The 23,177-nt window shown below is 37.8% G+C and overlaps 1 protein-coding gene across 8 annotated transcripts in view; it reads right to left on the bottom strand.

Annotated features, from left to right (window-relative positions):
* The window catches only part of FBXO38 (F-box protein 38), a 63,093-nt gene that overhangs the window by 5,908 nt on the left and 34,008 nt on the right, over window positions 1-23,177 (bottom strand). For 4 of the 8 annotated variants that reach the window (XM_020897919.2, XM_020897918.2, XM_020897920.2 and 1 more), the window contains 5 exons: window positions 10,195-10,314; window positions 8,445-8,624; window positions 6,185-6,922; window positions 1,165-1,265; window positions 846-948 (listed from right to left, as the gene is read on the bottom strand). In XM_020897919.2, the coding sequence (XP_020753578.1) occupies window positions 846-948; window positions 1,165-1,265; window positions 6,185-6,922; window positions 8,445-8,624; window positions 10,195-10,314 (1,242 nt within the window). The remainder of the gene's footprint in view (window positions 1-845; window positions 949-1,164; window positions 1,266-6,184; window positions 6,923-8,444; window positions 8,625-10,194; window positions 10,315-23,177) is intronic. The other 4 variants (XM_020897924.2, XM_020897922.2, XM_020897925.2 and 1 more) reach the window with 4 other exon arrangements.

Below are 23,177 nucleotides of genomic sequence, written 5' to 3'. Positions count from 1 at the left end.
CATTAAACCTTGGCAAATGCTTTATAAAGTATAATTATGGACACTTTACAGACCCCCCCAAAAAATCAATACAGAATACATAAGTTGCACAAAGCAAGAAACAAGTCAGTTCTTAAATGATTTTACATGGATAGTATCTAAAACAATTTTGAGTAATAATGGAAAAATAAACAGATAATACATGAAGCATACTATATATCTGAAGCTTTTAACTCACGCATTTTCAATTTAAAAATTTTAACTTTTAATAACTCGCTTATTTGCTCAGAGATAAATCTGTATATTAAAAAGAGAAATGTACTGGAAGGACATATATTAAATACACAACCAAAGGTAATGGGAGCCAATGGGACTGGCAATGAGGGACAAATGGGACTGGAAACAAAAGTGGGGCCTAGACTAAGGATGATGTGCCATGAACAGAGGTTATGACTGATGGTATCAAATCCAGAGCAGTCAAGCACTTAAGGCCCAGTCACCACTCCCTCTGTAAACACACACGTAAAGGCATGTCCAGCTAGAAAACAGCAAAGAAGGATTCAAGCTGAGGCCTACTTGACTCCAAAGCTCATAAATGCTGTTGACTTAGCCTGTGTCAGATCAAGTTGCAATTATCTTGAGGAGAACACTGGAGGAGAGTCTACATTAAAAGATAAACTAAGTCTCCGGCACATGGCCCCTTGCAAATACTACAGAGTTGAGAACTACAGAATGAGGACAGAATTAGAAAAATCTAACTGATTCTTTTGAAAAAGCACTACAGTAATGTTATTATAGTATTTATGAGACTTTAACCCTTTAAGCTCAGTCAGATGCTCTAGTATGACATGGGCCCAAGTACATACCATGGATGAACATCATCTTGGGACAGTCTTTCAGCACTAGATCTGTGATTCCACAGTTGGTCATAGTGACTCCAACAAGATTTTTGGATTTTAATACAAGGACCTACAAGGAAAAAATTTAGAAGATGTACCTTCTAGAGTATGTACTTTAAAAAAAAAAAACCAACTTAAATGTTTTCACTGGCACAATTGAGAAGCAACTACTACCAATCTCTTCTCTTTAGGGCAAAGAAAATATGTAAAGATGGAAACTTTAGTTCCTTTACATTATTCAGGAACTTGGTAGGACTGAAAGGTAAGTGAAGGTTTTCCCCTTCACCTGTACATGGTCATCCTCAATCACAGGATCACTGGTACTGGTGGACTTATCCGCTGTCCGCTTCCGCTTCATGGCATGACGTGGCTTTGTTTTGGCAACTTCTAAAAAAGGCGAGAGGAAATTAAAATTTTAGCTTTGTTGTCGTTCTTTCAAAGAGAGCACATTCAAATGCATAGGTATAAACTCCATTAAGGCAACTCTCAATTCTACTACTTGATTCTCAAAGGAATACAAACAGACTGCCATTTCCAAAAGATTTCCAAAATAAGATAACCTTCCACTGTCTCAAACATACCAACATCAAATATACACCGTACTCTTCATACCTGGGCCATTCCAACAATCTAATCAACATTCTCATCTCTAGACACTCAACCCATCCTAAATACTACTGGTAAGATTAAACTCACCAATTTCCTGCTAAACAACTTTAAATCATTGACTACTGCTTAGGGAATACATATTAATGCCTGACATTTGGAGCTATACTTTAGCCCCAACCTTTGTCAATTTTACCCCATACCATATCTTAGTCATCTCCTATTGCCAATGGCTCTGAAGTCATTGATCATTTTAGCTTTTCCTGCCCACCTTTCCTGACTTCAATTTTTGAAATACTACCCATCCCTGAAAGGTCCAGCTTAAATGCTACCTGCTCTGATAAGTCACCTGGATCCCTAAACATCTGGTTCTATAATTCCCTGTATATGTTTTATTTCTCCATTTAAACTAAAAGCTCCTTGAAGACAACATTGTCATATTTCATCTTCGTATCAACATCAGCTGCTAACAATGAGCTAAAATGAACACTTATTGAATGAACTGGCACTCAACATTTACTGAATGATTGAAAGCATCACAGATACATCAATGGAATAACAATAATAGCAAATATTTACTGAGCACTTACTGTGTGTCAGGCACTTTTCTCAGGGTTTTACTTATATTAACTAATTTAATCCTGTTAACAGCCCTTTGAGACAGATTATTCTCCTTGCTTTACAAATAAGTAAACTCAGACATGGAAAAAGAAAACGGTTTGCCAAGGTATCTACCACTGTGCTAGAAAACCTGCAATCACTTATCTGCCAAACCCTGCCTAGTAACGCTCTAATTCATTTACTAGTATTGTTCTAAAACATTATAGTTTAATTATATAATCATCAAATATGTTGATATTATTTAAGTATAAGTTTAAAATTCATCTCAAAAACTTAACAAGCACATATATTTTCCAAGACAAGACACTAAATCACTGTCTTCATTTTGAGTCATTCTGTACCAGAGCATATACTGAATGAAGTAAGGCTGACATTTATTAATTAAATCCCATCATACTGCACACTACTACTAGATTATAAACATTCCACTTGGTAACTCTTGCACTTCAAACTTGAAAGGCCACAAAGAAAGGGAAACAAGGTACAAATACTGAAAATTTCCAAAGGCCTGGGGTTGTATAGGAACTTTACAGATCCAGTTCAAGTGGTTTTTTCTCTTTTCAATATACCAGAACTCTTTCCTCCACCATTCAAAATCTTTGTGAAATATTATGCAAAACAACTGAAGACAGCTACTTTGGTTGAAGCCTAGAAGGGAGTTCAAGAGTTTTTACCTATCAAACTTCCTCCAAGGACTTTGAACTCAAGCAAAAACCCTGGGTTTCTGGAAAAGAAAACTACTGATAAAGGCCAGCTTACACAGTACTCCTGAAGGAGCTTCATGAATAATCTAATTATCTTCACTGACAGGGAATCTAACAGCAGCACCTTTCATACAACAGCCAAATTTCACATACCTGTTTCAACCAATAATAAGTCCTGGTTCCCTCTCCCAGTACCACAAAAGCAAAAACAGGTTTGCTTTCATTCCTTCATCACAGTGTTTGAGTAAGACTCTTCTATCAGCACTCTCCTTTCATGCTCCAATCTTCAACCTCCCACCGTTATGGATTGCTTCCCTCCCCTACTCTTCAACTGATCAGAATATGGGGCTCAAAATTAAATTTCCTGTTCTCCTGAGTACCCAAATTGGCAGTTTGTTTTCTAAGAAAAATTATAAAACTAAGTCACATTTTATATGTAGATAATCTTGAAAAAACAAATATTTCCCAATGTAAAAAGAAAACAAGAGTTCACTGTGTTTTTTTCTTATGCCTCCTTCTTTGTTTAGGGACAATCTTTAGTGATTTTATACATCCATCAGCATCAACATACCTCATATGATGGCTCCTACCACTTATTAAGTTCACAGTTATTCACTCAAGACCCATACCATGTAAGACATTGTGCTAGAAGGTGGGAATATTATGGTGAGCAAGCAGACACTGTCCCTGCCCTCATGGAGCTCATAGTCTATTGGAAAAATAGACAGTAAAACATGGAATTACAATACACAGTGTAGTTGACATTAGTGAAGATGCTACAGAAACACAGAAAAGCAGACCAATGCAGTCATGGGTGTTAAGGAAAGAGGTTAGTATTCATGAGAACCGTATCATATTCATCTTATATGCCATTCTCTGACAATCCAATTAGTTATTTTTGTGATATTTATTTCATAAAGCATTCTACAATGAGGAGAAAAAGAACAACTTACAGGCATTTATTCCCAATATAGGAAATCACAAGACAAATAATTACTTCTAATATGGTTTTAACACTACATAAGGCCATAAATAAAAAACCAAATTAAAAACTCAAATATTTTCTTTGAAGTGATTTTAAAAATATCTGTAACACTCAGTCAAGTTTGTTCCTTTATTAGTTTGGACTTTTCTCCTTAAAATTTTTAAAGCAGAATGGCCAACAGATATTTTAAAAAATGATAGATTAAAAATAGCCAACTGAAAGTCACCCATATAAAACTTGTTCTTCCCAAGAGATATGGATAATTTAAAAATCAGCAGTTTGAAATTTCTCCAGAAAAGCCATTATTGAAAGTAAATGGACATTTGTATTGTGTTTAAAAATATCAGCAAATAATTTACCTACCATAGACACTATACACTATAGACATTATAAGTCTTCTCAAATTGGAATAAAAAAAAAATCACTAAGACAACAGATATAATCTACCTAAAAAAGTAAAAAGCACTACATAAATTTAATTCTAGTAAATTATTTAACCTAAGAAAAAGTTCTAGTCAGGAAACAAGTCAGAAGAAAAGTGGCAAAGAGAACAACAGAACATAAGGCAAAGAAAGTCAAACCCCCTTCCCTAAGATGGTTAATGTGAAGGATCCATATTAAAAATAGAAACAAAACACACACACCCCCCCCCAAACAGTAACAACTCTTAAAACTTAACCAAGGCACAGGAGACAAAAATAGTCCCTAAATAGGCAGACTCAAAAACTGATCATTATCTTTTCAGTCAATCAATGTAACAGGATTACAAACAAAACATAGGAATGTTTGTTTCTGCAACTTGACAAATTATAAAACCATAAAAATAAGTGACAAATGCATGACTAACCAAAGAAATTTTGCAAAGAGTAATGAAAGAGGACAGAACACTGGAATAGGACAGCATGCCAAGAGATTAACTGCAACAGAGGCAAAGTACATGATAAAAGAGTATTTCAGAATAATGATGAGGATGGATGTCAATAAGTAGTATTGAGACAATTAGGTGACAATTTGTAATTAAAAAACAGTTCCCAAAGATTATAATAAAGATTTAAACTAAAATAAACAAATACATGAATAAAAGAATGAGAAGATGTGAACAATTATCTGAGCCAGGTGTAGAGAAGGCTTTCCACAGCATAAAAATAAAGATATCACAAAACTAAACATGTAGATTTGACTTTACGAATATGAAAAACCATACCACAAAGGGTGTCCTAATGGGGTGTTTCTATTTAATGGGCACACACTTTCAGTGTGGGAAGATGAACAAGTTGAGCTGGATGGTGGTGATGGATGCGTAACAATGTGAATATACCTAATGCTAATAAGTTATATACTACAAAATGATTAAAATGGTAAATCCATGTTATGTATAAAAAAAGATAAAAAGCATTTAAAATTCAAGCTGGGAAAAGTATTTTCTTCATGGCAGATCTAAAGTTTGCAAAGCATAATAAAATCTTCAAATAAAACTCATATACTTGAGTTTATGACTGATAACAGTACATAAGTCTCATATTTATCTTATGAAAGCTTGCTTTTGTTAGTTTAATTCCATATGATTTAATCAACTCTATTTAGTATATAAAAAGGTACTCTATGTGCTGGGTGTTGATGCAAAGATTTTAAAATTGAGTGAGACTTAGAGAAAATAAAATGTATTATTATTCACTGACAGCTATATACAACTTAATAAAGGCAGCAGAGAGTATTTAAAAATAAGATCAGAAATATAAACAGAATTATAATTAAGAAATGTGTTTTACCCCTACCAAATCCAATGCCTTGGCATACAGATATTAATGAAATTGTATACATATGTATATCTTGAATATATCTTCATCAAAATAATTCTCAGCTAAACCACTTACTTACCTGCTTATCTCCTGGCAAACCTGACTGGATACAAAACTAGACTTTGGAAAAAATTACTAAATACTGCAGAAGCATATATAGGGGTATACCCATATGCTGTGCTCCCCTAGCCCCAACAACTTACAGTCCTTACCTTTTGGCTAAGGTTTTACTAGTTAAGTCTTAAAAGTTAAGACTGAATGTGGAATGGGAGCAGAGTTTATATATTGGGAATAAGACATCAGAATCAGTACAGTATTTAAGGTCAATACATATACACAATTATACTTTTCTTAGAAGCATAACTATCTAAGCTTTTCTTGACTGGATATCTTACAAGCTGTTTTACATGCCACCCCCACTCCCCACTCCCATCCCACTGCTGAAAATTAGCTCAAGATCTATATGATCACAGAACCCAAACATAGAAATCAATTTGCCAAACTGGCTTTATGTAAGAAAACTTATAGAATGAGCAAATGCTCTTCTCTGGTCCTAACCTGCAGTAGCTAATCCTGGCAGCATTGTCATACCTGACTCAGATACCAGCGGTACATGGGAGAGTCTGCTCCTGGCCCTTGTTAGGGGCCTCCGAGGGTAGTCTTCATTAGACTGCACGTCACAGCGCTCAGGCTGGGAGCTCCCCCTCCTGTCCTCACCTGTAGCCCCAGAGCCACTCCCATTAGTCCTCTCATCATGTGCTGGGCCTGAAGACCCCCCTTGTGGCAGAGTCCTAAAGGAAAAGGCGGATCTCGTACCATCCGGGCCATTCACAACACAGGCTCGGCTGGTTGAAGGACGTTCCTCATCAGAACACCTGCTAGTTCTCCTTTGGGATTCCTGGGGCCTGTGACAGCAGCATCTGGGGCAGACAGAACTCTCTGCATCTCCCTCCTCCATGGCCTCAGAGTCCTCTGACCCACCGGGGGAGCAGACACACTGCCTGGACACATCCACTTCTGTAGGGCTAGGCTCGGAAGAGCCGCCGCTGTTCACCGTCCTTACAAAGTCGGGGCTTTGAGAAGCAGTGCTGTGTGAGCTGGAGTTTCCCACTGTGCTGGCGGTGGTGCTGCTGCAGCTGGGATAAACATCCTTGTTTTTTTTCTTTTCAGGAATATCCCTAGCTGCTTTCATATCGGCTTTGATCTGCTCACTGGTGACCTGACAGCCTTTCTCACAGCTGCTTTCCTCGAGAGGAAACTGCTTCGACTGGCCCATCTGATGGGAGTTGTACCTCTTTCGAAGTGGAGTCTTGCCTTTTCCACTTACTGCTTATAGAAAAAGAAGAACGGCCCGAGGAAAAGAAAAGATTTCAGTACAAATTCTGGACAAAAGGTAAGAGTAAATCTGGAACAGGAAACAATGTATACTAATTTTCCTAAGGCATAATGGTGACCACATCACTCAGCTGCTCAAAAGTTCTTTATTTCTCTCTAGTGCCTACCTGATTAACACTCTTGAGATCAGCTGTCAAGGCTTGTCGTGAACTAACTGCAAACTAACCTTCCACTCTTGTCCCCTCTATAAACATTCTACACCCCCACCCAAACTTTTCTTTGAATATACCCCTACCTTATTACCTAGGAGCCTTGATTCTCACCAGTATTTTTTTGGCTTTGGACATCTGTTCAATCTCATCTGCACCCCCACCCCAGAGCCACCGTAGTACATGACCTAAAATACATCTATGTTTCTGACCTGACTCTTCAAGCAAACTAGAGGTTCCCGACAGAGGGAGGGAAAGAGACAGAGGTCGAGACTTATTCATCTCACCCCTCACAGCACCTAACACAGTACCTGTGGGCACAGTAAGGCTGAATGAATATACCTAGAAGCACACTTAAATTAGGTTTTGTCTGGCTGACACAAAATCTGGTCTCTAAATTCAGAAACTAAACTTTCTAGGAAACATTAGGTTAGTCAGCCGGTCACATGACTTTTCCTAAATGTCAGTGTCCATAAAAGCTCCTTTAAACAAGTGTAAAGATAAATCTGAATTTCTTAAAAGGAATAAAGTAAGAAGTGAGTAATCAGTGGTTAGTAAGTTATTCCAAGTCTAAAGAACTGAGCTTACCATACACAGAAATGTGTGTACATTTCAGGTTTGGTGTTAAATGTATACAAATATATACTAAACATTCAGATACATTAAGGAATAGGGTCTTCAAGGAAAAATGAGTGGACAATTTAAAAAAACCTCATCCTTTGCAGAAAATGGTAAGCATATGGTTCTGAGAAATAGAAGGAAAGACAAGGAAAGAAGTATAAACCTAAAAGTTAACAGAATTAAAGTTTCTTGGTGAGGCAAATGGCAGAAGGTTGTGGACTGGATTTAAAGGAAGACAAGGGATTATAAGAACATAATTCAGGAGTTCCTCAAGCACCAAACTAACCACCACCATTTGCTAAAGAAGCACAAGTGGACAGATGACCACCTGGGGAATGGTTGTTCCTCACTGCCCTAGATGACTCAGTTGTCGTCTTTTCTGTGAGGCACAGGCCCCTCACTCTGAGGCCACAACTTCCTAAAGCCTCCACTATGGGACCAACAGTCCTCACATCTCTTCCCCAAGCCCCAGCTCCACAATATTCTTGTGCTGCACTCGCCCCTGACAGCGCCACCCAGATTTTCCCCTCTTGCTTGCTCCGCTGCCTTTCTTGCCCCCTGTCACATTTCATAAGGATATGTTAACTGTACCACAAGCTGTGGTAGGGACACAGTATATGAAGACCAATGTGTCCGTTCTCATGGTGACTCTCACTAACATGTCAGAGTAAGAAACAGTCTCTCACCTGATAATTCCCTAGACTGCACAGACTCTCCAGTTTTTTCTTCACGTTCAGAGAAACGCCGGGCACCATTCTTAGGAATCCAGACTTCTTGGAGTTCTAGACTGTCTTCTTCATCATCACTCTCTGAGTCATGAACAGTAATTGGGGTTGGTTTTACTACACGCTGAAGACCACTGGGTCCTACAACAAAGAGCAAAGGCGTAACAGTCAAGTTTTGCCCAAGAAAGGCTTTCACTCAAAACACTGTTTCCAGTATTTTGGGATCACAGAGATGCTTTGGCTCTATGAAACCTCCCTGATCACTCATTTTCATGAGCATATACTTGGATGAGACACTGTGAAAACACTTTAATTCTAAAGCATTATGTAAACATTAAGTATGACTAATATACCACCCAATATTATAAAGGAAAATTAAAGTAGAAGAGCATATACCATCTCCCTTCAAGATCTTCATTGTTGGAAAGAGTCACATAATCATCCTAAAAATAATACTCATTATAATCAGTTGAAAAATAGGCTAGATATCTTTCTAATTTTGCAAACGTCTGAATGAAAGCAAGCCTCTGATACCTATAGACTGGTGAGAATTATGTATTCTTTAACTAAGTACAGGTCTAACGCACTGGATGTCACAGATATGTTCTTGAAAGGCTGGATGCATGTTACAATTTGGTTCTTTGATTATTTACGTAAAAAAATGTTTTGGGCTTCCCTGGTGGCTCAGTGGTAAAGAATTTGCCTGCCAATGCAGGACACGTGGATTCAATCCCTGGGTTGGGAATCCCCTGGAGTAAGAAATGGCACTCAATGCAGTATTCTTGCCCGAGAAATCACAGGGACAGTGGAGCTTGGCAGGCTGTAGTCCATGAAGTCACAAAGAGTCAGACACAACTTGGTGACTGAACAACAACAAAAAATCTTCTGTCTGCTTGGCATTACAGATTGTAAACCTTCAACTCTCACAACCCACTTTTCTCTGACAAGTGAGGAAACTTTCCTGTCTTTTTCCTGTCATACTGTATAATGCCTGGAACAGGGTAGGCACTCAAGTATTTGTTGAGTGAGCGACTGCATCTGTAAGACACTTAAAACAAGGGTAGTTAAAGATGTTTTCAATTCAAAGGCAAGGTAGCATTTGAACAGACCAGGAGTGAGAAAATTTTAGTTCTCATCTCAATCTGTTCCTTGATCAATGGCTGAGTGGTCTTGAGTAAACCATTCAAACTTTTGAAAGAATATTAGTTTCCCTATCTATAAAGATGAAAGATTTTATCAGGTAATCTTTATGGGTTATATGACTGCTATAAATGACCCAGTGGTAAACTGAGACTAGATCTTGTTCTGTTTATTATGCCAAATCAACCTCTCCACTGCTGCTTCTCCCCACTAAAATGAAGGGAGAGTAAGCAGGACATTTAATCAGGTTATTTTCCTATTTATAACTTGAGTGTTTTTTTTTCTCCACACACACACACACGTATGTGTGTATACCAAGAGAGAAAGAGAAGCTGCTGCCACAGTTACAAAAAAATCAAAAACAAATAAGATACACACACATACACACACACACACACACACACACACAGAACAAGAACTAACACAAGCCTAGTCAAAAATAAACAGCATGTAACACATCATTAGCTGCCACGTCAAAAAAACAAAAAACATCATTCTCAGTGTTTTCCTTTCTTCATTAAAGTCAGGCTCTAGTTTTTAGAACCATGAATGTGGGAAGTCACATGATTACCTGCTTGTTCCTCGTCAACATCCACAGGAATAACTGCCTGACTGTGAGCTGGAGTCTCATGTCCACTCTCGGCCATCACCTCTCCATCTTCTTGCACCATGTCTTCCATCTCATTCAGTGCTTAAACCAAAATAATCACAGTCAAAGTAACACCAGGAGATGTCTAAGAAAACCACAATGGCAGGCAAAACTGTGGAACCATTAAAAAACAAACAGCCTCATGATCATTAGGCCCATTCTAAAAGAATATAATGTAAATGTGCTTCATTATATCAACATCAACAAGAAGTGTCTGATTCTATAGGAGGGGAGACCACAGATGGAAAAAGGATTACTTGGTAGAGAAAGTCGATCATTTTAAGATGAAAGGATGGAGAAGGGTATAGCTGAAAGAAGAAAGCACTTATTCATTCCTGAAGATGTTACCAGGGATTGCTATATGAGGCAACTGTTTGTCTCCCTGTAAGTTATTTGTTTGATGGCAGTGACAGCCAGCTACTGCAAGATCTCATGATCATCTTGTAAGCAGTTAGTCTTATATCTGCCAGCTGAACCAGGATGCACTGAGCAGGCAAGCTCAAATTGTTTCTTTTCCTGCTCTCTAGAGAATATGGTCATATTTTCAGCTCCTGTGTAGCAAGGATTATTAAACACAGGAAGTACATTTTTAACATTTTAGCATCACTCAAATGTTTAATCTGCACCTAAGTCTTCTAAGGCTATTAGTGACTATCAGTGAATGGGAATGTTTATATTTTTCCAGATGATAAGCACAATGAACAATTTCAGACTGATAAGCTTCACGATTTTAAAAGATTAACTTCAAATCCCTCAAAGTCCATATTCAAAGCACTCACCCCAGTACCCTCTTACTCCCGACCCCTAAGCTAGAGTGCCTGCTCTCAGTCTGAATCAGGACAATACCGGTAGGGTCCTTTACGTTTATAGCATGGGCAGGACCCAGAAGGCAGCAGGCTGTGTCTACCCTGTGCACCACTCAACACTTATGGGTGTACAACACTACTGCTATCAAATCAACCAACCATTTGAATGAAATGAAGAAACCAACACAGAAGAAAACAAGATACTGTTCCTGAAAGAACTAAAGAATCTATTTAAGGAGATAAGAAAAATTCATACAGTCAACAAAGAAACAAGGTAAAATATGAGTATGCCAGAAACATACTATTCAGATAAATGCAACTGGAATATACAGCAGAGAAGTCTGAGATTTCAGAGGGACACTGGGCTTTGCTTTGGTTTTGAAAATACACAATAGCACATTGCCCCTCATGTTTAGCCTCCCATCCCAAACTCTTTACCAACTCTAGCCCTCAATATCTACATTTCATTTAGGGCCAAAAAAAAAGGACTGACCTTGTCAAGAAATAATACATGATAAACATCAATCAATTTGCTTCTTTTATTCAATCATCAAGAGTGATTATTGAATAGCAGCTAGTAATTAATGTGTACATATACTATGTGTGGCTCTGTGTTAAATGCCCTCATATATGTTAGTTATTTCTTATAGCAATCTTATGAGGGTATTATTACTCGTCTCATTTTTGCATTTGAGGAAACTGAGGCTTAGAAGGGTTAGCAATTTAAGGGGATTTGAAATAAGGTCCATTTCCAAAGCCTGCAACAAAACACGGACGATGAATAGGTGGAAAATTTATAGTCCCTGCTCTCAGAGAACGCACACTTTCTAGCAGAAATGTCAAGACATGTAAAATAAGGTCAAGGCATGGCAACCTACTCCAGTATTCTTGCCTGGAAAATCCAAAGGACTGAGGAGGCTGGTGGGTTGCAGTCCATGGAGTTGCAAAGAGTTGGACACAACAGAGCGACTAAGCACAGCACAGCACATACTCATTAAGTGCTAGAACAGTCCAAGTAAAGGGAACAGGGACAAAAAAGCAGTTGTTAAGTCTCCTGTTGAACAGTGAAGGTTTCACTGAGATGGAGTGATATTTCATATATACCAGGAAGCACATAACATTTTCCAGAAGAGTAAGTAGGTCAGTGATAAAAAGAACAAGAATTTGAGTTGCAGTAAGAACATGAAGGAGGAAAGGAGGTTAAAAAGGTAGCCTGGGTCCCAGACTGTGAAAAGCTCAAAACTGCCTCTTATAGGCAGAAGAAATCACTAGGACAGAACAACATTCTTCTATCTATGTAGTAGGTTTTCAAAGCTGTTCAGCAATTGCTTTTCAGGTTGCCACAATAACCTGTGAGAATACTATAAATACCCCAAAGTTATTTTAAACTGCTTTAATTGCATTCATTTACTGAATATTTATTTAGAGCCTACTACAATGTGTTACTGTTCCTAGATGCCAAAAGAGAGTTGTTATATTCAATATCTCTAATCTCATGGAGTTTAGTTGGGGAAGAAAAAAATTTTTAGTAAAATTACTTTTTAGTCAACAATAAAAACATCAGAAAATAATATCTATGTAATAAAATTAAGAGGTTGATATAAAAGAGAATAAATTAGTGGCACTTAAAGTAATAAGGTGATCAATAGGTTCAATAAGTCATGGAAATGTAACGCACAGCGTGCAGACTATATTTATTAATACTCTATTGCATATCTGAAAATTACTGAGAGAAAATCTTAAAATTTCTCATCACAGTAAAAAACTGTAACTATGTATGGTGATTGATGTTTACTAAACTTATCTTGATCATTATGCAGTATGTACAAATAATGGCAATTATAATTCAATTGAAAAAAAAGACGATTAAGGTGGTAAGGAAAGACAGCTCTGAGATTAATATTTAAGCTAAGACCTACATATCAAGAAGAAGCCAGCCATGCAAAGATGGGGGGGGGGGGGGCATTCTATGAAGAGGCAGCAGTTAGTACAACAGTTGGTGCCAGTTTGGCACATTCAAGCACCGTGTATGAGGTGGGGAGTAGTACAAGGTGAGAACAAAGCCACATTATGTAGCACTTTATGGCCCAAATCAAGAAACTAGATTTATTCTAAGGCAGAAGGGAGCTGTCAGAAAGTTTTACGAAAGGGTGTAACATTGTCTGGTATTTGTTTTTGAAAAATTGCCCTGGCTACTCTAAGAACTAATTTTACTATAAAAGCTATTAAAACATTTAGGTAACAAAAGTCTGGTACAGTGAGGAAGAAGAATGCAGATAGACTAGGGAGATGTTTTAGAGACAGTCAACAGAACTTACTGAAGACTCCACACTGGAGACAGTAGGCAGGTGCTGGTATAAAGCAAAGCAAGGATAATGTCTCAGGAAAGACAGGCAAGATGGCAGAGGAATAGGATGGGAAGACCACTTTCACCACAACTAAATCATCAAAAGATCCTTTGAATGCTGAGCCACTTCCACAAAACAACTTCTGAATGCTGGTGGAGGACACCAGGCACCCAGAAAGGCAGCCCATTCTCTTCGAAAGGAGGTAGGACAAAATATAAAAGATAAAAAGAGAGTCAAAAGAGTTAGGGATGGAGACCCGTCCTGGGGAGGGGGGAGTTGTGAAGGAGAAGAAGTTTCCAAACAGCAGGAAACCCTCTCACTGGAGAGTCTGTGAGAAGTTTTGGAATCTCAGAGGGCAACATAACTGGGAGGAAAAATAAAAAACCCCACAGAATACGTGCCTAAACTGCAACTTCCAGTGGAGAAGTAGCCCAGACGCTCATGTCTGCCACCAGCGCATGCTTAGGGTAAGGACCCGGCCTGAATGCCCTGAGGACAATTTGAAGGAGCTAATGTGAGATAGCAACCCAAACTGTGGGATAGCCAGAGAGAGAGAGAAAAAAAAAGAGAACTCTCCCACGAAAGTCTCTAACCTGGCCCTCTCACAGAACAAAGGATTGGGCGAATACCAAATGAGAGCTAGCTGGCTGCATACAGGCTCCTCCCCACCCCCCGCCAGAGGCAGAGAGGCAGGTGCATGACAGCCAGAGCCGGAAGGCAAGGGGCAATCTCTGCCCCAGGGACCAGCATCCTCCACCAAACTGTGAGGAGGATCGCAGTTGCTAACCATGTCTTCCTAGGATTCTGGAGGGCTGACATCTGCCAGGAGGGTCACAGCCTGAGATCAGCTCCCCAGAGGAAACACATAGCACACCTGAGACAGTGTTCTCACAGCACACCCGGGAAACTGAGTGGTGGGGACGAGGGAGGTGATTAAGATGCACGGTCCAGCTGAGACTGTGTGCTCACCAAGCACCTGGTCGCCTGAGCTGCTGGGACCAGGGAAGGGCACAAAACGCTTGCCCAAGTGAGTTTGTGCCCTTGTGGCGTATCCGAGAACCTGAACCTGAGCAGCTGAGACCTGGGAAGTGTATAAAACTCAGGGCTAGCTCTGGACAGTATTCCTGCAGAGCAACCTGGAGCCTGAGCAGTGTAGACCCGGAAAGGACAGGCCACAGTGAGCTGGGGCAAACCCAGTGTGGTCCATATACCGTGAACACTCCCCACACGTGCCAGTGATACTTTTTTGCAGTGTTCCTCCCTCTCTACAACTGAACAAGTGAGCCTAAATAAGTGAACACCTTCGCCCCGTTGTGTCAGGGCGGAAATTAACACTGAAGAGACTTACATACAGGAAGCCAAAACAAACAGAGAAGAGGGAACTGCTCTGGAAGTGACAGGAGCAACAGGTTAAAACCCTGTAGTTAACACTGACAAAGCATTGGAAGGGGCCTATAGACCCTGAGGAGAAGTACAAGGTGGAACAAGGAACTATCTGAAACGGAACTGACTCCACACTGCCCACAACAGCTCCAGAGAAATTCCTAGAAGTATTTTTATTATTATCATTTAAAAATTTTTTATTTTTAAGTTATTATTCCTTTAATTTTCATTTTTATAACCTATTACTTTGCAAAAAAAAAAAAAAGACCATATTTTTAAAGCAAATTTCATATATATATTTTTTATAATTTTTGTGACTGATTTTCTCTTTTTTTAATATTGTATTTTTGAGAGTTTAACCTATACTCTAGATTCTTAATCTTTGCTTTTTGGTATTTGTTATCAATTTTGTACCTTTAAGAATCTAGTCTTCAGTATCCATTTCCACTTGTGGGTGCAATTACTGGTTTGATTGCTCTCTCCCTTTTTGACTCTCCCTTTCCTCCTCCAGGTCACCTCTATCTCCTCCCTCCCCCTTCTTTTCTCTACTTAACTCTGTGAATCTCTCTGGGTGTTCTGGGCCGTGGAGAACACTTAGGCAACTGATAACTGGCTATATTGCTCTCTCCCCTTTTGACTCCCTGTCTTCTCCTCCTAGTCACATCTACCTCCCTCCTCCCTCTTTTCTTCTCCATGTAACTCTGTGAACCTCTCTGGGTGTCCCTCACTGTGGAGAATTATTCTACCATTAACCTAGATGTTTTATTATCTGTGCTGTATGGATGGAGAAGTCTTGAGGCTACTGTAAGAACAAGACTGAAACCCAGAGGCAGGAGGCTTAAATCGAAAACTTGAGAACACCAGAGAACTCCTGATTCCAGGGAGCATTAATAGACAAGAGCTCTTCCAAAAGCCTCCATACCTACACTAAAAACCAAGCTTCACCCAAGAGCTAACAAGTTCGAGCAAGGCATACCACACTAATTCTCTAGCAACACAAGAACATACCCCTGAGCATTAAAATACAGGCTGCCAAAAGCCTTGCCAAATCCATAGACACCTCAAAACTCACTACCGGACACTTCCCTGCACTCTAGAGAAAAGAGATCCAGCTCTACCCACCAGAACACAGACACAAGCTCCCCTAACCAGGAAAGCATGACAAGTCACTAGTCCAATCCCACCCACAGGGAGCAAGCTACACAATAAAGAGGAATCATAAACTTCCAGCCTACAGAAAGCCCACCCCAAACACAGCAATCTAAACAAAATGAAAAGGCAGAGAAATATTCAACAGGTAAAAGAACATGATAAATGCCCACCAAACCAAACAAAAGAGGAGGAAATAGGGAGTCTACCTGAAAAAGAATTCAGAATAATGATAGTATAAATGATCCAAAATCTTGAAAACAAAATGGAGTTACAGATAAACAGACTAGAGACAAGGATTGAGAAGATGGCAAGCAATGTTTAACAAAGACCTAGAAGAAATAAAAAAAAAATCATTAATGAATAATGCAATAACTGAGATCAAAAGCACTCTGGAGGGAACTAACAGTAGAATAACTGAGGCAGAAGATAGGATAAGTGAGGTGGAAGATAGAATGGTGGAAATAAATGAAGCAGAGACAAAAAAAAAGAATGAAAAGAAATGAGGACAACCTCAGAGACTTCTGGGACAATGTTAAATGCTCTAACATTTGAATCAGATGTCTGAGAAGAAGACAAAAGGAAAAGGCATGAAAAAATATTGAGGAGATAATAGTTGAAAACTTCCCTAAAATGGGGAAGGAAATAGCCACCCAAGCCCAAGAAACTCAGAGAGTCCCAAACAGGATAAACCCAAGGTGAAACACCCCAAGACACATATTAAGCAAATTAACAAAGATCAAACACAAAAAACAAATATTAAAAGCAGCAACAGAAAAGCAACAAATAACACGCAAGGGGATTCCCATAAGGATAACAGCTGATCTTTCAATAGAAACTCTTCAGGCCAGAAGGGAATGGCAGGACATACTAGTGATGAAAGAGAAAAACCTACAACCCAGATTACTATACCCAGCAAGTATCTCATTCAAATGTGGAGGAGAAATCAAAAGCTTTACAGACAAGCAAAAGCCGAGAGAATTCAGCACCACTAAACCAGCTCTTCAACAAATGCTAAAGGATCTTCTCTGGACAGGAAACACAGAAAAGGTTTATTATAAGCTCGAACCCAAAACAACAAAGTAAATGGGAATGGGATCATACTTATTAATAATTACTTTAAATGTAAATGGGCTGAATGCCCCAACCAAAAGACAAAGACTGGCTGAATGGATACAAAACCAAGACCCCTATATATGCTGTCTACAAGAGACCCACCTCAAAACAAGGGACACACACAGACTGAAAATGAAGGACTGGAAAAAGATACTTCATGCAAATGGAGACCGAAAGAAAGCAGGAGCAGTAATACTCATATCAGATAAAGTAAACTTTGAAATAAAGTCTGTGAAAAGAGACAAACAAGGAAACTACATAATGATCAAAGGGTCAACCCAAGAAGAAGATATAACAATTATAAATATATATGCACCCAACATAGAAGCACCACAACATGTAAGGCAAATGCTAACAAGTATGAAAGGGGAAATTAACAATAACACATTAATAGTGGGAGACTTGCAAACACAAACTTTAAATGATACAATGGACCAGTTAGACCTAATTGGTATCTGTAAGACATTTCACCCCCAAAACAATGAATTTCACCTTCTTCTCAAGTGCACACAGAACATTCTCCAGGATAGATCACATCCTGGGCCATAAATCTAGCCTTGGTAAATTCAAAAACATTGAAATCATTTCAAACATCTTTTCTGATCACAATGCAGTAAGATTAGATGTCAACTACAGGAAAAAAAACTATTAAAAATACAAACATATGGAGGCTAAACAACACACTTCTGAATAAGCAACATATAAGAGAAAAAATCAGAAAAGAAATCAAAACATGCATAGAAACAAATGAAAATGAAAACACGACAACCCAAAACCTTTGGGATTCAGTAAAAGCAGTGCTAAGGAGAAGGTTCATAGAAATACAAGCTTACCTCAAGAAACAAGAGAAAAATCAAATAAATGACCTAACTTTACACCTAAAGCAACTAGAAAAAGAAGAAATGAAGAATGCCAGTTAGTAGAAGGAAAGAAATAATAAAAATTAGGGCAGAAATAAATGAAAAAGAAACAAGAGACTATAGCAAAAATCAGCAAAACTAAAAGCTGGCTTTTGAGGAGATAAATAAAATAGACAAACCATTAGCCAAACTCATCAAAAAAAAAGGGAGAAGAATCAAATCAAAATTAGAAATGAAAATGGAGAAATCACAACAGACAACACAAATACAAAGGATCATAAGAGATTACTATCATCAACTATATGGCAATAAAAAGGACAACTTGGAAGATATGGATGAATTCTTAGAAAAGTATAACCTTCCAAAACTGAACCAGGAAGAAACAGAAAATCTTAACAGACCCATCACAAGCACAGAAATTGAAACTGTAATCAAAAATCTTCCAACAAACAAAAGCCCAGGACCAGATGGCTTCACAGGTGAATTCCACCAAAAATTTAGAGAAGAGCTAACACCTATCTACTCAAACTCTTCCAGAAAATTGCAGAGGAAGGTAAACTGCCAAACTCATTCTATGAGGCCACCTTCACCTTAAAACCAAAACCAGACAAAGATGCCACAAAAAAAGAAAACTATCACTGATGAACAATATCACTGATGAACACAGATGCAAAAATTCTAGCAAACAGAATCCAACAACATAGTAAAAATATCATACATCATGACCAAGTGGGCTTTATCCCAGGGATGCAAGGATTCTTCAATAGTCACAAATCAATCAATGTGATACACCACATCAACAAAATGAAAGATAAAAACCATATGATTATCTCAATAGATGAAGATAAAAACCCTCCACAAAGCAGGCACAGAAGGAAAATAACTCAACATAATAAAAGCCATATATGATAAATTCAACAGCTATTTGTGATAAAAAACTCTCCAGAAAGCAGGCAGAGAACGAACATACCTCAACATAATAAAAGCCATATATGATAAACCCACAGCAAACATTATCCTCAATGGAGAAAAACTGAAAGCATTCCCCTTAAAGTCAGGAACAAGACAAGGGTGCTCACTCTCACCACTACTACTCAACATGGTTTTGGAAGTTTTAGCGACAGCAATCAGAGAAGAAAAAGAAATAAGAGGAATCCAGATTAGAAAAGAAGAAGTAAAATGCTCACTGTTTGCAGATAACATGGTCCTCTACAAAGAAAACCCTAAATGCACCATCAGAAAATTATTAGAGCTAATCAATGAATATAGTAAAGTTGCAGGATATAAAATTAACACACAGAAATCCCTTGCATTCCTATACGCTAACAACGAGAAATCAGAAACAGAAATTAAGGAAACAATTTCATTCCCCATTGTGAGCGAAAAAATAAAATACTTAGGAATAAATCTACCTAAAGGAATAAAAGACCTATATATAGAAAACTATAAAACACTGATGAAAGAAATCAAAGATGACACAAATAGTTGGAGAAATATACCATGTTCATGGATCAGAAGAATCAATGTAGTGAAAATAAGGATAAACCCAAAGCAATCTATAGATTCAACGTAATCCCTATCAACCTACCAACGGTATTTTTCACAGAACTAGAACAAATAATTTCACAATTTGTATGGAAATACAAAAAATGTCAAATAGCCAAAGCAATCTTGAGAAAGAAGAATGCAACTGGAGGAATCAACCTGCCTGACTTCAGACTACACTACAAAGCTACAGTCATCAAGACAGTATGGTACTGACACAAAGACAGAAATATAGATCAATGGAACAAAATAGAAAGCCCAGAGATAAATCCACGCACCTATGGACACCTTATCTTTGACAAAGGAGGCAAGAATATACAATTGAGTAAAAACAATCTCTTTAACAAGTGGTGCTGTGAAAACTGGTCAACCACCTGTAGAAGAATGAAACTAGAATACTTTCTAACACCACACACAAAAATAAACTCAAAATGGATTAAAGATCTAAATTTAAGACCAGAAACTATAAAACTCCTACAGGAAAATGTAGGAAAAACACTCTCTGACATAAATCAAAGCAGGATTCTCTATGACCCATCTCACAGAGTAATGGAAATTTAAGCAAAAATAAACAAATGGGACCTAATTAAACTTAAAAGCTTTTGCACAACAAAGGAAACTATTAGCAAGGTGAAAAGACAGACTTCAGAATGGGAGAAAATAACAGTAAAGCAAGCAATTGACAAAGAATTAACCTCAAAAATATATAAGCAGCTCATGCAGCTCAATATCAGAAAATTAAACAACCCAATCAAAAAATGGGCCAAAGAACTAAACAGACATTTCTCCAAAGAAGACATATAGACGGCTAACCAACACATGAAAAGCTGCTCAACATCACTCATTATCAGAGAAATGCAAATCAAAACCACAAAGAGATACCATCTTACACCGATCAGAATGGCTGCCATCAAAAGTCTACATACAATAAATGCCAGAAAAGGTGTGGAGAAAAGGGAACCCTCTAATACTACTGGTGGGAATGCAAACTAGTACAGCCACTATGGAGAACAGTGTGGCGATTCCTTAAAAAACTGCAAATAGAACTGCCATATGACCCAGCAATCCCACTGCTGGGCATACACACTGAGGAAACCAAAACTGAAAGAGACACATGTACCCCAATGTTCACTGCAGCACTGTTTATAATAGCTAGGACATGGAAGCATCCTAAATGTCCACTGGCAGAGAATGGATAAGAATGCTGTGGTAAATATACACAATAGAATATTACTCAGCTATTAAGAAGAACACATTTGAATCAGTTCTAATGAGGTGGTTGAAACTGGAGCCTATTATACAGAATGAAGTCAGAAAGAAAAACACCAATACAATATATTAACACATATATATGGAATTTAGAAAGATGATAACAATGACCCTATATGTGAGAAGCAAAAGAGACAGAGATATAATGAACAGACTTTTGGAGTCTGGGGGAAACCAAAGGTGGGATGATTTGAGAGAATAGCAATGAAACCTGTCTATCACCATATGTGAAACAGATTGCCAGTTCACGTTCGATGGATGAGACAGGGCACTCAAAGCCAGTGCCCTGGGACAACCCTGATGGATGGGAGGGGGAGGGAGGGAGGGGGCAAGGGGGTTCAGGATGGGGGACACATGTATACCCATCTGAGTCATGTCAATATATGGCAAAAGCCACTACAATATTGTAATGCAATTAGCTTCCAATTAAAATAAATAATTTTAAAAAAAGAGAAGAAAGGATAATATCTCAATAGATGTCTTTGGTAATTAAAGGAGATAATGGTACTTTGGGGCTAGGGAAGTTGCAAGTGATTCTTGGTTTTGATTTTTTTGTTTCAAAGTATTTTATCATTGGGAAGTACATCTTTTTCGGAACAAATTTTAACTTACAGAAACTATGTAAGCTATCTTTTAATCATATATCAATGCTTACCAAACATTCTGTTCAGGTTAAATGTTGTTTCAGTTATTTAAAAAAATCCTGTTACCTAATATAATCACAAACCTTGATGGAACTGAGCTGTTTTTACAGATACATTAACTGGTCTCTTTTACATATAAATTTGAGAACCACTGTCCAAAATAAATGCTGCAGAGCAGTTTCACTTAGTGGTTAATTTTCAGGGGTGGTGGTGAGGGAATGAGTGGCACCCCACTTTTGAAAGCAGTAAGCACATGGGATTTATTTTAAATTCAGATAGAAAAACAGTTAATGATGTATAAATAAAACTATGCTTTACAATTATAATTACTTCAAAAGTAGTTATATCTAAATAACTTGGCAAAATGCTTTAGCAATTACAGAAGCATGATTTTGACAGATGGCAATATTGTTAGACAATGAGAATTGTTAAAAAATACGGATATCTCCTCCTGTTTTACAGTGCTGCAAAATGAAGGTAATGAATTGATATTTTCAGTTAACATAAGGAGTTCACAATAAAGCATTCTAAATCTTAACAGTTTTGGAAGTGCAAATCTAAGATGATAATATCCGTAACCAAATTATTGAATCTTGGTAAATTAAACAGTACTCTGTATAACAATGAAAACATACTTCTGTTGGAGTCTATTACTTTCATGATAATATTCACTAAAAAAACACCATATTTTATTTCAGTGGTTTATTAGCAAAGACACTTAACTTATATAAATTAAATGGCCTTTAAAATTTTACAGTGCCCTTCTTTGACAGGCAATTACTTCATGCAAGCTGATTCAGTTAAATACAACACAGCAGCAGAGTGAATGAATCTACTTCATTCTAGCACTAACCCAAAAGTTGATGCATGAAAAGTTCTAAAATTCTACAGTAAGTAAAGTCGACATGTGAACATCAATTTCAAACTAATGTTTAAAATATTGTTATGTTGGTACTTAAGGAGTACAAGCATCAATATTAGTCATTTCAACTAACATTCATTCCTCATGATCCCTTTTATTTTTAATCCCTATACCACTCTTTACGTTATTTTTTTTTTCTGTTGTTTCTTTTATTTGAATTCTTTGCACTTCTAGTTTTGATCAAGAACCACATGCCCTTTCTTCAGGTCTTTTTTTTTTCGGCTGTGCCTTGGGGCTTGTGGGTGCCATCCAGGGATGGAACCTGGGCCATGGCAATGAAAGCACAGAGTCCTCACCACTAGACTGCCAGGGAATTCCCCACATCCTTATTTTTTATTTAAAAGAATTAACCTGACATGTATGTAATAATAAATACACATAAATACAACATGAAGTTGGAAAGACCCATGGAGCCTAATGTTTCATGGCAATATTCACTTTCTAAAATCCTGCCACCATCTTTGGTATTCTTAGGTTTCCTCTGCTGAAGCTGTTGAGTTCCTCAATCTTGGCATTTTTGTCACTAATTCCTTTACTTCTCAGCATTTGAAGAAAACACATTTGACAAATACGGTACCTCAAGTTATTTGTTTTGTAATTATATCTCATATCTATTGAACCTTAATTTCAAATGTCAGTAGATTTAAGGTTCATTGTTCTCTCTTAAATCGAATACAGTATTCTTGCATATGTTTTGGTTCATGTTGCATCATATATGACTTAACAATGAAAGGCATCCCCCATTCTATACCGAGAAGCCAAAGGCCATGTAACTTTCTAGTGGAGTCTATACTCTGTCTAGTACATCAACTCCAAACACAACTGGGTTCATAGGATTTGGGGAGTGTTGCACTTCAAGAGCT

Source organism: Odocoileus virginianus, chromosome 3, assembly GCF_023699985.2.
Source record: "Odocoileus virginianus isolate 20LAN1187 ecotype Illinois chromosome 3, Ovbor_1.2, whole genome shotgun sequence".
NCBI classification, from domain to species: domain Eukaryota; kingdom Metazoa; phylum Chordata; class Mammalia; order Artiodactyla; family Cervidae; genus Odocoileus; species Odocoileus virginianus.
This window is presented reverse-complemented; position numbering and strand designations above follow the sequence as displayed.